This window comes from Balaenoptera ricei, chromosome 14 (genome assembly GCF_028023285.1).
Source record: "Balaenoptera ricei isolate mBalRic1 chromosome 14, mBalRic1.hap2, whole genome shotgun sequence".
Lineage (NCBI taxonomy): Eukaryota > Metazoa > Chordata > Mammalia > Artiodactyla > Balaenopteridae > Balaenoptera > Balaenoptera ricei.
Genome location: NC_082652.1, coordinates 19060959 through 19074888, shown reverse-complemented (window position 1 = coordinate 19074888; position 13930 = coordinate 19060959). Strand labels below are relative to the sequence as shown.

At 48.1% G+C, this 13930-nt stretch overlaps 1 protein-coding gene across 17 annotated transcripts in view; it reads left to right on the top strand.

Annotated features, from left to right (window-relative positions):
* LOC132347410 (acetyl-CoA carboxylase 2) overlaps window positions 1–13930 on the top strand; it is a 142516-nt gene that overhangs the window by 53683 nt on the left and 74903 nt on the right. For 16 of the 17 annotated variants that reach the window (XR_009497178.1, XM_059893850.1, XM_059893853.1 and 13 more), the window contains 2 exons: window positions 10461–10593; window positions 12608–12746. Coding sequence is in view for 16 of the 17 variants with exons in the window: in XM_059893850.1 (XP_059749833.1) it covers window positions 10461–10593; window positions 12608–12746 (272 nt within the window). In the remaining variant the exon portion in view is untranslated. Of the gene's footprint in view, window positions 1–5229; window positions 5309–10460; window positions 10594–12607; window positions 12747–13930 lie in introns of those variants that run through there. The other variant, XM_059893863.1, reaches the window with a different exon arrangement.

Here is a 13930-nt window from a genome sequence, read left to right as displayed (position 1 = left end):
CCATACTCCTCCTCTCCATTTGATCTTTATTAACAGCTGCTGTATAGTCTTTCAGCCTTTTTAAATTTTTGGTGCAGGTATGCTTTAATTTATGAATTCGAATCATACAGAACATACTATATTGTAACTTGCTTTTTCACTGGGCATTAAGTAGTCTACCACAGGGCTCAGCACACTGTGGCCCACAGCCTGTTTTTGTGTGGCCTGCGAGCAAAGAATAGTTTTTAACTTATTTATTTATTTATATGTTTTTTGGCTGCGCTGGGTCTTTGTTGCTTCGCGCTGGCTTTTCTCTCTAGTTGCGGCGAGCGGGGCTACTCTTCATTGTGGTGCGCAGACTTCGCATTGTGGCGGCTTCTCTTTGTTGCGGAGCAAGGGCTCTAGGCGCGCAGGCTCAGTAGTTGTGGCTCGCGAGCTCTAGAACGCAGGCTCGGTAATTGGGCGCAGGGGATTAGCTGCTCCACGGCATGGGGGATCTTCCCGGACTAGGGATTGAACCCGTGTCCGCTGCATTGGCAAGTGGATTCTTAACCACTGCGCCACCAGGGAAGTCCCAGTTTTTAACTTTTAAATGGTTGAAAAAAAATCAGGGAATTCCCTGGCAGTCCAGCGGTTAGGACTCTTTCACTGTGGCGGCCTGGGTTCAATTCCTGGTCAGGGAACTAAGATCCTGCAAGCAGCGTGGCACGGCCAAAAAAAAAAAAAACAGTTGAAAAAAATCAAAAGAAGGCTACTATTTAGTGAGATGTGAAAATTACATGAAGTTCAGATTTCAATGTCTACAAATAAGGTTTTATTGAAACATAGCCACGTTATGTGTCATCTACGGCTGCTTTTGTGCTTCAGGGGCCGTATTTAGTAGAGGAGTAGAAACTGAATGGACTCTAAAACCTTAATTATTTACTGTCCGGTCCTTTACAGAAAGCATTTGCCAACGCTTGTTCCGCATGGTGCATTCTAGGGGTCCATAGTGTTCCTTTAAATGGATACACTTTAAAATTTATAAACAATCTCCTACAGAGAGTGGTTATTTGGGCTCTTTCTCCCTTTTTGTTATTATAACTAACACAGTGAAGAACAACTTTGTAGCTAAGTCTCTCTCTATCCTTTGTTCTTTTCCCAGGAGTTATCCATCTGGTCCATAAACATTACCTGACTATCTCCTGAGTGTAAGGCCTGCATCTGGAAGCAGGAAGGGACACAAAAATGTTTGGGAAACATGACCTCTGCCTCCTAGGAACTCTTTTTTTTTTTTTTTTTTAATTTATTTATTTTGGCTGTGCTTGGTCTTTGTTGCAGCTCGTGGGCTCTTTTTTTGTGGCTTGTGGGCTCGTTTTGGCAGCGCACGGGCCTCTCTAGTTGTGGCATGTGGGATCTTAGTTCCCCGACCAGGGATCAAACCCGGGCCCCCTGCATTGGGAGCATGGAGTCTTAACCACTGGACCACCAGGGAAGTCCCTAGGAACTCTTGATCTAATGGGGGAAGCAGGTGTTTTCTTAGTAATTCAAATTCAAGGCCCACAGGAGCAACAGTAATTAACTGCTACCCTTCGTGGGGTGCTTTCAGGATGCCAGGCTGAACACTTTGTACGTGTGATCTCATGCCAGGTTTACAACAGCACCATGGGACACTCAGTGGGTGCTGTCATCTCCATTTTACAGATGAGGAACCTGAGGCTGTCAGTGCTGGTGATAGCGTAACGGGGATTCCGCTCAGGCTGTTGCCCAAAGGGCTCTTCATGGGCAGCCAGGTTTTAATGCATAATGTGCTTGAATAGACTCTTTCAAAATATAAGCCCTTCCTGATGTTGGACTAATCAGAAGACTAAAGGACTCAACTGGTAACTAGTTACTGTGGCTGGTGAGCGTGCCAGGGAAGTGAAGACTCTTAGAGCCAGAAGGGCCTCAGTGGTTGTTTAGTTTCTCGGATGCAGGGTTCAGAGAGGGCAAGAGACCCAGATGTGTGGCCAGCCCACCAGGAGGGAGGCTGACCCTCCAGTTTTTTGGTCTTTCCGCAGAGGAGACTGACAGAACCTTCAGGGGCACCCTCGTTGGAGTGCTCAGAGCATGTCTGAGCAAAGGGCCCGCAGAAGCATAGGGGCCCCAGATTTGAATCACAGTCATTCTTGTGCACTAAGTTTTTTGTGGGGCATGGTAGTCACATTCCTCCCACATTTGGAGCCCTGATCTAACCCATCTGGCTAAAACCCTCAAGTCTTACAGGAGCGAAAACAGGCCACGTGGTCTACAAAGGATACATTTTTTTCTGATCTATAAAACTATTAACACAAAAAGTTTAACCTATAACTCTTGAATCACATTTAATTGTACACTTTAATCCAAAAGAATAGCTTTCACAAACCACTTTATTTTTTATTTTTTTAAATTTATTTTTATTTATTTATTTTTGGCTGCATTGGGTCTTTGTTGTCACACGCGGGCATTTCTCTAGTTGCGGTGAGCGGGGGCTACTCTTAGTTGTGGTGCGCGGGCTTCTCATTGCGGTGGCTTCTCTTGTTGCAGAGCACAGTCTCTAGGTGCATGGGCTTCAGTAGTTGTGGAGCATGGGCTCAGTAGTTGTGGCTCACGGGCTTAGTTGCTCTGCGGCATGTGGGGTCTTCCCGGGCCGGGCTTGAACTCATGTCCCCTGCGTGGGTAGGCGGATTCTTAACTGTTGCGCCACCAGGGAAGCCCCAACACAAACCACTGTAATCCAAAAGAATGAACTTGCACGAAATTGGAATTGTCCTGGCAAGTTCAGACCATGTGATCACTGTATGTATAATAATATGAAGGGCTTCCCTGGTGGCGCAGTGGTTGAGAATCTGCCTGCCAATGCAGGGGATGCGGGTTCGAGCCCTGGTCTGGGAGGATCCCACATGCCGCGGAGCAACTGGGCCCGTGAGCCACAACTACTGAGCCTGCGCGTCTGGAGCCTGTGCTCCGCAACAAGAGAGGCCGCGATAGTGAGAGGCCCGCGCACCGCGATGAACAGTGGCCCCCGCTCGCCACAACTAGAGAAACCCCTCGCACAGAAACGAAGACCCAACACAGCCAAAAATAAATTAATTAATTAATTAATTTCAAAAAAAAATAATAATATGAAGACGCTTTATTGGGTCACTGTATGGTTCCTCTCTTAGCTTAAAGTCGCTAAAAAGATGGAGATAGACAGCCACACTCTGCCGCCGAGCTCTGTAGCCTTGAAAAGTGCCATCAACCCTTTGAACCCCGGTTTCCTCATCTCTCAATGGGGCTGATCCTAATTGGCCTTTCCAGGGTTCTTATGCCCAGCACTCAGGGCCGTGGGTGCTGTCCTGAGTCAGCACAAACATTTGCACAGCTCATAACAGTGATGACAGAATTCTGTTGCAAAAGAGGCCTATGTAGTCAAGAGGCATTTGGGATCCTGTCCTGAAGTCCTGGACCATCTACTAAGGAGCCAGAAATAATGGGAAGGCAAGGTCCCAAATGCCGGCCAGCATTCCTTGGTGTGCAAACAGGGCCAGAGTTCAGAGAACAGAGAAGTGAATGTGGGTCGGAGTGGTTGGAGGACATCTCAAGAAGAGATTTGAGTCTCTGTTGGGATGAAATAAAGTTGAGGACCGGAAGGCAGAAGAGTCTGGTCTTCAGTGAGCCCCACAGTATCCCGTTATGATGTCACTGCCGAGGGAATCCTGCTCAGGACCAAGGCCCGCTGCCCATGTTGAAATGTTGGTTGTTGATCTGTGGGTGGTCTCACTCCTATGTTGTGCACATTAGAATTTCCTGAGGGGCTTTTGAAAAACCAAAGTCTGCAAACTTTTCATAAAGGGCCAAATAATAAATATTTTCGACATTGTGACAGTATGGTCTCTGTCACAGCTACTCAGCCCTGCCTTTTACTGCTCCAGCTCCCACAGACAATATGTAGTTGAATGGGCCTGAGTGTATTCCAGTCATGATTTACAGACACTGAAATTTGAATGTCATATAATTTGCACGTGTCACAAGGTACGATTCTTTTTCAACCATTCAAAAATGTAAAAACCTTTATTAGTTTGTGGGAGGTACAGAAACAGGTGGCAGACTGGATTTGGCCCTTGGGCCCTAGTTTGCTGACCCCTGGCCCAGCCAAAGTGGCCATCTCTAGAGGCACTGAGGGGGCAGTTGGCCTGAGAAATTTCCAAGCGTCCACTTATCTGGGGGTCCAAAGATGAGTTCAAAGCTATCGACCTTTCCTGGGCTATGCAATGTCCTTTCTTGCTTACTTGCTGGGTGATAATAGTAAGGCCTTTACTTCCATCAGGGCATCAGCTCAGAGCAGTGACCATCCCTGTTTTACGAAAGAAATGGTAGGGTAAGGGATTTAAGAGCTGGTTAATGCCAGGGCCCTAGCCTGATGGCCTCACACTGGGGCTTTTATACTGGCTCCCGTGCAGAGAGGCACCTCAGCTAAAGCTCTTTCCTGCAGGCCAGGCCCAGTGGTGAACCCTGGACACATGCTCTAGGCGGCAGATCCTATTAATATTATGAATATTCACATCCTATCAGGGAGGCAAGGCACAGAATGTTGAAGCAACTTTCCCAAGATTACACAGGTCATAAGTAGTAGATTTTGGATTCAAAGCCTGGGAGGATGGTTCTAGTCTACTGGGCTTTCTCACTTGTGGCACTGTTCACATTTGGGGCCCTGTAATTCTTTGTTGAGGGCTGTCCTGGGCTTTGCAGGATGTTGAGTGGCATCCGGGCTTTTTATCCACTAGATGCCAGGAGTACACTCCACGCTGTGATGACCAAAAATGTCTGCACAGTGCCGTGCGTCCCCAAGGGAGCAAAGTTGCACCCAGTTGAGAACCCCGGATTACCATATTGTCTCTCAAATGTAAGTGCTTGTTTTTGAAAGTCCAGACCATAGAGTTACTTCCATTTATCTCAGATAGCTTTGTGCCTTGAAATTCGATCCCGGGGGTCAGATAGAATTGGATTGGAAGCCCAGCTCTGCCACTTGCCAACTGTGTGACTTGAGGTCAGTGGGCCTCTCTGAGCCTCGGTTTCTTCATCGTGAGCAGGAGATGATGGTCTCCCCTGCATAAGGCTGTGGGGATTCAGGGAGGAGCCCCCTGTGCCCAATCTATGGTGACATTTGAGGATGTTTATTCCTTCCTTCCCAGTGCAGTCCTGCCTGGTCTCGTGCCTGGGCAGCTGATGGTGTTTGGTGTTTGGCTGACAGCTCTGTTGTGTAGTTGACCGCACCTGAAGCCACTTCCAAAGTCACCGTGGAATATTTCAGCCTCCACACTTGCCTTGGAACGAATGACAGCCAAAGGTCAGTCCCCCAGAGCCAACGTTGACTGGCCTCCAACTTCATCAAAAACAGATAAAAATAGCCACTAGCCTCAGGCTGGCCCCACTGAAGCAAAGCCACACCAGCAGCATTGTGTGTTCACCCGTGTACTTTGCTGTGATGGGTTTGGGACCCTTCTGGTGGAGGGGCTGTGTCACCAGTTTTGAAGTCAAAATGGCTCCGTGAATGTTTTTTCCCAGGCCACAGAATGGTGTTTGTCTAATGGTTGAGTCTTTCTTTGTTGCTCTTTAGGTCAAATTGCTGAGTTTTAATGTTGTGTGTATAAAAATGGGATGTCTCAGACTTTCTGAAGCCACAGGATCAAGCCAGCCAGTTGGGGAAGATCATGGACAGAATGGGGAGGGTGGATGGTTGGGGAGGAGGCCATGGGCAGAGGAGTGGCCTGATGCCTTTCTTGGTTAGATTGGGAGATCAGTAGCCCCTGATCCTCTTGGCATCACTGCATTGAAATAATATAGAGTTTACCGTGTGCCAGATGCCATCTTTTTTAATTTTTTAAAAAATTTATTTATTTATTTATTTATGGCTGTGTTGGGTCTTCGTTTCTGTGCGAGGGCTTTCTCTAGTTGTGGCGAGCGGGGGCCACTCTTCATCGCGGTGCGCGGGCCTCTCACTATCGCGGCCTCTCTTGTTGCGGAGCACAGGCTCCAGACGCGCAGGCTCAGTAGTTGTGGCTCACGGGCCTAGTTGCTCCGCAGCATGTGGGATCTTCCCAGACCAGGGCTCGAACCCGCATCCCCTGCCTTGGCAGGCAGATTCTCAACCACTGCGCCACCAGGGAAGCCCTGCCAGATGCCATCTTTTACTTTCTGTGTATTGATATGAGCTTATTTAATCCTCACAATCCAATGAGGTACATGTTATTATCCTCATTTTACAGTGGAGTATACTGAGTGCCTTACCCAATGGATACCAAAATGACCATGGCTTTCAGCATCCCTATTACAAAGTTAATAGCTTTTTCTTCTTACTGAAAATAATATATCATGGCAGAAGATTTAACAAATATAGGCAAAGAGGAGAAAATAGAAACCACCCATAATTCAACCACTTTGAGAAAGCTGCTCTTAACATTTTGGTATCTATTTCCCTAGATCAGGGGTCCGCAAACGATGGCCCTCAGGCCGAATCTGCCTGTTTTCTAAAGAAATAAAGTTCTTAAAAACAAACTGAACTGCTTGTTGGTTAATGGAATGTAATTATGATGAAAGCACCGTTCATATTTGTAAGATGATATTGACCTTCAGAGTCCTTTTCTAAGTCCTGTTTCGTTTCAGCAGTTCAGTCCTAGGAGGTTTTAGAAGAAAAGCTGCTTGCAGTTTGTGGGAGGCAGGAAGGCCAGTTCAGGGGCCGGAAATCATTTGTTCATTTGTTTGTTCTTTCGGACAACATGCATAAGCCTTGTTGAACGGAGATCGTCTTAACTGAAAATACAAATCCTGTGGTGGCATAGCATCATTATGGGTTTCTGTCATTCATTTCTGATTTTGTTTCCTGGCCAAGAAGTCCGTTTTTTCATTTCTGATAGGCAGAGCTTGGGTTGGGGCGGGGGTGAGGGGGGACAGACTGCAGGTTTGTAGAAGGCTTTTCCCACGGGGAACAGTCCTGGATGCAGAGACTTTATACAACAGAAAATGCCCACACCCAACATTTCCTGGTGTGATGGAAAGAGCCCCAGTCCCGCTGACTTGCTGGGTGATTCCCTTTGCCTGACAGGACCTCAGTTTGCCCATCTGTAAACTGGGCTTTCTCTCCCCACAGTGGCTTATTGGCTTCCAGCTTTGCACTCCCCAGTGACGTGCTGGCAGTGTTCCTTAGGGTCTATCAGTTCTTTTTTTTTCCCAAATATTTATTTATTTATTTGGCTGCGCCGGGTCTTAGTTGCGGCACGTGGGATCTCCATTGCCGCATGTGGGATCTTTTGTTGCAGCATGCGAACTCCTAGTTGCAGCATGTGGGATCTAGTTCCCTGACCAGGGATCGAACCCGGGCCCCCTGCATTGGGAGCACGGAGTCTTAGCCACTGGACCACCAGGGAAGTCCCAGGTCTATCAGTTCTTCACCAAAACTTTTGGCCTCCCGAACCCACTCAGCCCCAGCCTCCCAAAATGCCTGGTGACACAGTTGCTGGATGCACCCCTGGGTGGCGAACCTCTAACTTAAAGCCTGGCAGGTGGCTATCTCCCTGCTTGAATAGCCCATTTCCAGGTTGAGAGAGTGGGCTGAATGCCTGATTCTGCACCTGTCAGAACCCCACCAAATGATAGCAGAGAGATTTTTCTTAAAGAGCTGGAAACCCATCAGGCCCTGGAAGAACAGGAGGGGAAGTTAGCAGCAACATTTTGGAAGCCAGAAAGCAGAAGAACAAGCAGTCACTGGCTGAGCAGAACCAAGAGGGCTGAGCCGTAAGGCAGCAGTGAGGGAAGCTGAGAACCTGTACCCCAAAAGGCGCAGGGATTAGCAACATTGGGTGCCTCTGTGCCTGGGAGCATCTACACGAGAAGGATTGGGTGAAAGAATCCCAGATCCCCTCATCTGCTCCAGGTGGCTGGGGGCTGCCCACTTCCACCCCAGTAGCAGGCAGGCGGTTTGATCTCTGGAGAGGGAAAAGCAGAGGGTCTTTGGACTGGAGACTGATGGGCACTGCGGAGCATGTGGAGCCTGTGTCCCGAACCGGAGGATGGGTGCTGTGTACGTGCTGAATCCTGAAAGCTGCCCTGTCCCCCAGACCTGTCCCAACAGTTCTCCCACTTCCCCCTGGTCCCTAGGCTCATGGCCAACCTTTATCCTACAGGCAGAAGACCCCAAAACTTGTCCTCACTGGGGGAATTGGACCAGCCAGGGAGGATGACTCTAAAAATACTTGGGGTTCCCCAACACACAGTCCTCCCGGATCACCCTGCATTGAGGTCAGGGTCCAGTGACCCCAGCACATGCTCAGTACTTCTCATCAGCCCTCTAGTTCCTGCTCTTGGTCATGAGGAAGCAACCATAGCTTATCAAACATTTGGGTGCAGTTTCTAAGATGGAAGGCAGGCCCCAAACATACAAACAAAGGGGACACAGGAAACGTGGGAGAAACAGAAACCAAATCAGGAGAAGAGAACTTGGAGAAGCTATCATAAATACCCTCATCAGGGGCAGGGAGGATATTATACACATAGGAACAGGATGTATAGAAAAGGGGATATTGACAGACCAAAACCAAGCTCTTAGATGTTAAAAACACGATATTAGAAGTCAAAAACTCCACTGAACTGTTAGGAGATAAGGCTGAGGGAATCGCCCAGAAGGTAGAAGAAAAGAGAGAGAAAATAGGAGAGGGGAAAAATACATAAACTAGTGGGCAGTCCAGGAATTTCAACATCCAGGTAATAGGAGAGAATGGAGAAAAAAGAGGCAGGGAAGTCACCAAGGAAATATTTGAAGATAAATTCCCAGACCTCAGTTTCCAGATTGAAGGAGCCTGACAGCTTCCCAGCCTTACTGATGGAAGTAGGCACCTACCTCAGCACATCACTAAAATCATTCCCTAAAATTGTAGAATACTGGGGCAAAGAGAAGATCCTATAAGCTTCTGGATATGAAAAAAACAGGTCACCTACAAAAGGATCAAGGATCATCATGGCTCTGGTTCTAGCATTCTTGGAAGCCACAACAACAGTGACATAAGGCTTCCAAAATTCTAAAGGAGAAGGTTTTCCCTCTTAGAATTCCATGCACAGCCAAATGATCGGGTCCAATGTGAGGGCAGAAGGAAGACAGTTTTAGAATATGCAAGGCCACAAAACGTTTACTCCCCTGAAGACCTTTTCTTAGAAAGCTACTGAAGGATGTCTTCCACTGAAACAAGAGAGTAAACCAAAGAGGAGCAAGACATGGAGGACAGAAAAAAGGGATCCGAGAGAACCAAAAAGAGTCTCCGAGGTGATAGTGGCAAGGGAACCCTATGCAGCCAGGATCAAGACAAGCATGTTGGGGCATTATTGTCATGTGTCCTGCCATTGTACCATCTTTTTAACTGGATGAAACTACAGGCGGATATGCCCCAGTAAAACACGGGAGTCCATCAAGAAAGAGGGAGCCATGTGGTCCCTCAAATTCAGGGAAATAAGGGAAGTCCCAGTTGACGGTTGCATAGGGGTTTAGAGAACAGCGTCTGGATGAAAGGAGAGTTGAGGCCTTCAGGAATGATGTGGCCAATGGAAAATAATGGAACCGATCAATTATCTTACGTGTACTAAGAGGCTGAGGAGTGAGGTGAATTAGTGACAGATGCAAGGAAAACCAAATCAATGAAAAAAAATCACTAACTCCAGGAAAAAAAAAAAAAAAAAAGGAACATCTGGTATACCACAGCCCCTCACCTGTGAATAATGATCCCAGACTCATAAAACACTGAATACTGAATTTACCAAATTGCAGTATACCTGTATTGAGAGGTTGGGGAAAGGGGAGCAGATGGGAAGGCTGCTTAAGAGCACTAATTCCGCATCTGTCAAGATAAGAAGTTCATAGATGGATGGTGTCTTAAATGGATGACTCACGAGATAATGTACACGTATTGTTCAGAACCATGGAGATGTGTAAATGCCAGAAAGAGTCAAATGTGATTTCCTGTGGGGTGGGGTTCTAGAGGGGGGATGGGGCAAGGACCCTCTATTTGTTATACATTTTTTTGTTTTCAGTTTTTTCAAAAAATTTGATACCCACGTACAGAAAAGCACATGAAAGGTACAAACTGTTTAACAAGTGTAAAGTATTAGAATGTGGGAACTTCCCTGATCATAAACTTGCACCCCTGTTCTAAGCTTTTTTGTATTATTTGAGCTCCTAAATTATGGGCATATAAAGTAAGAATGACTCTAAGATGAAAAATCTCATCATACAGCTTGGGGCAGATCAGGGGGTTGCTGCTACTTCATTTGTGAGCTGACCTCTCGAGTCTCCTCGTATAGTGTTTCAAGTTCCCCAGAGAGGGACTGCAAAGCAGCAGGGGTCTGATGGGCTTTGGCTTCTCTGTGGTTGTGCATTTCATAGCTGCCGGGTGGCCGACCCCCTCCCCGAGCGTCCCAGGCCTGCTTGCTCACGGGTCTGTCCTATTCCCTGGCAGGCCCAGCATGTCCGGGCTCCACCTGGCGAGAAGAGGCCGAGAACAGAAGAAGCTGGACCTGCACAGAGACTTTACTGTGGCTTCCCCGGCCGAGTTCGTCGTGCGCTTTGCGGGGGATCGGGTCATCGAGAAGGTACAGAGGGCGTCCCGGCACTCGGTGTGGGGTGAGGTGGGCCAGCCAGCCTCAGGCTGCAGAGAAAAAGTCCTGCCCCTTTGTGAGCGCTTGCGAAGGGCTGGGCGCTGGGCTTCATCAGCTTTTCACCCTCACGACAGCCTAAGTGACAGGTGCGCGACCCCATGTCACAGAGGAGGAGACTGGGGCCTCTGAGAAGGGTGGGGAGGCAAAGACCCTTCGTGCAGGGGGCTGCTTTCTGGGTTTCTAGGAGGGGAAAACCCAGCCTAAAACCCAGCCCTGCCCTCTCGAGGGGTATAGCTCCTTACAGGAGAGCAGACCCAGATACTAGAATGACAGTGACGGAAGGAAACAGCTAAAATTGGTGGTTTGTGAAGGCTTTTCACATTGTTTCCTGTTCCAGCCGGTAAAGGCCCTGACCTCGTGCCGTTTGATCATTCCCGTCGTGTTCACGGAGAAGCTAGAACTCAGGGATTTGACATTGGTTGTCCAAAGTCACATAGGTAGTAAGTGCCGAAGTCAGGATTTGAACCCAGGTCAGTTTGACTGAAAGGCCTTTTTCTTTTCCATTTTATTTGAGGGTGGTAATAATAATAATAACAACAACAACAACAACAACAACAATGGCGGCAGCTACCATTTATTGAGGGTCTCCTCTGGGCCAGGCATCCTGTTAACTGCTTTACATTGTTGTGTCTCATTTAACCATCCCCACAGCATTGTCAGTGGGTATTATTTTACAGATGAGGAAACTGAGGCCCAGACAGGGGAAGTGGCTTGCCCGGGTCTCACAGCTAATCAGCGGCGGAGCTGGAATTGGAAACCAGAGCCCATGCCCTCACCCCAGCATCCTAAGTACAGCATTGAGCCACAGAGACTCATATAGGTTCCCCAACCCAGCTGCCACCAGTCTCCCTGGCTGAAAATGCACACGCCCACGCGCCCCCCCAAGCCTTGCTCTGATAATTAGGTTGAGGAAGCCATAGCCCAGCTGTTCTATCATCACTCATGGGAGGCATTTTTGAAAGGGGAAAAGGAACGCAGAAACTACGGTGGCCACTCGCGGGATGTGATGTCTGGGCTCGCATTCCCTTCTGTAAAATAGAGGCGATCACATCCCAAATCTCCAATGAGACTTGTCCTTCAGGGCCATCATGAAGATTAGTCAGCGATGGAAGGACCTTAAAATTATGGACTTGGTACAGAAGTTGGAGCTTTGAACCTATACACCTAATTTTTTTTTTTTTTTTTTTTTTTAAACAAGAAAACTAGAGCTTGGTTTTATAGAGACCAAACCAGGAGGTTTACCAGTCTGAGCTCCTCATATGAAGATGAAGCACAGAGTGCGAAGGGATCTGCCTAATGCCACACAGCAAGTTCACAACACAGTGAGAACTGAAACTAGGACCCCTCTGTTGCTGGGGACAGCCAGCCTCACTGCCTTTCTTCCTTCCCAAATCTGGGACCTTTAACCTTCTGGATACAGAAGCAGCCACCGGGGACAGTTCAGAGCATAGGTCATACTGTGGAGGGCTCACGAGTCCCAGCTCTGCCACTTACTAGCTGTTTGATCTTGGGCAAGTACCTTAACTCCTCTGGGTTTTAATGTCTTTAACCCCAAATAGTGATAAAAATACAACCTCTTTCAAAGGGCTGTTGTGAGGTTGAAATGAAATGGTGCTGGTAAAATACACTATACTGTAGCTTGGTACATACTAAATGCTCAAAAAATGTTACATGATCATGATGGCGCCAAACAGAGGAATCAAAAATCATTCATCCATCCATCTGATCATCCATCCTCCCATCATCCATTCAACCATCCATCCATTGGATCATCCATTCATGCATCCAGCAGACTTTAAGTACCTGCTCTGTGCTGGGCTGAGTGCCGTAGAGCTACAAAGAGGTGCCATGGGAGGCTCACAGAGGTGAGATGAGCCCTGGGGTAGCACTCAGCCTCCAGCACAGGTAGATGTGCAGCTCTGGCCCCTTCCTCATTTCCCCTGTCCAGGTGCTCATCGCCAACAATGGTATCGCCGCCGTGAAATGTATGCGCTCCATCCGCAGGTGGGCCTATGAGATGTTCCGAAATGAGCGGGCCATCCGGTTTGTAGTCTTGGTAACCCCCGAGGACCTCAAAGCCAACGCAGGTATTGACACTTGGGCCCTGACTTTCTTCCCCTCTGCCACGTCCCCCCGTCCTTACCTGCCCTCACCTCCTTCACCCCACCTGGGCCAAGTCCATCCTGGACCCCAAACAGCATCGCAGGGTACCTCTCCTGAGCTCGTATTTATTTCCCCTTTCTTTATTTAATTAAAATTTCTGCTGACAGCAAGAGTGACCCATATGTCTTATAAAAATGCAAATGGTTAACATGCCAAGCGGAAATCTCACCTTTGAGAAACGTTACAGTAGATTGGTGTTTCTTCCTCCGTATGTTTTCTTCTTGCACTTGTATGTACTGTTTTTCAATCATTCCTTCATTTTTCTATTTCTTTACCTCTCCATGTCTATTACCATTGATCATTCTGTTAATAACTATTGGACAATTTGCTTTTTTCCCTGAACAATTGTATCCCTTTACAGACCCTGCACACAGCAGCCAAACAGATCTTTTAAAAATACAGCTCAGGTCCCATCAGCCCCCTCCTGTGTCCAGCACCAGCTACCTCACCCCGCCGAGCCTCCCCAGAGTTCAGGCCCTCGGCTCTGCTCTGCACAGACGTGGCCTCCTTTTTGCTCACTACAGTGAGGACAGGTTTCCGTGTTAGCCCCATTTTACAGATGAGATAATCGAGGCATGAGGGTGCAACTCCCTTGCCCGGGGTCATGCCACCAGTATGTGATGCAGGCGGGATTGAAACCCGGGGCTGAGTCCACAGCTTTAGGCTGTCGGGTCTCCCATCGTGCTCAGGCTAAAATTCCAGAACCTCACTCAGGCCAATTAAGGCCTCACATGACTTGGCCCCTGCTGGCCTCCTGAACCCCCATCTCCCACCTCTAGACATCCATCCCTGGGCCCCAGTCACACTGGCCTCATCAGTTTTGGCCTCGCTCTTTCCTGTTGCAGAGGCTTGGAATGTTCTGGATGTTCTGCTGACAGTGTACAGCAGGTCTCCACCCCTCCGCGCACGACTTGGGTCTCATAGTCCTCCTGGGCATCCCTCTCAGAGAGCCCTGGCGCTGCTCACCGTCTGTAGTTATCATGTTTGTCTCTTGTTTATCTTCTCCAACGTGATAGTAAAATTCAGCGAGGAGAGGGTCATGGTCTGACTTCTCGCTTTATCATCTCTGGGACCTCTCTAGTCACCAACACGTGTTGGATAAACTATC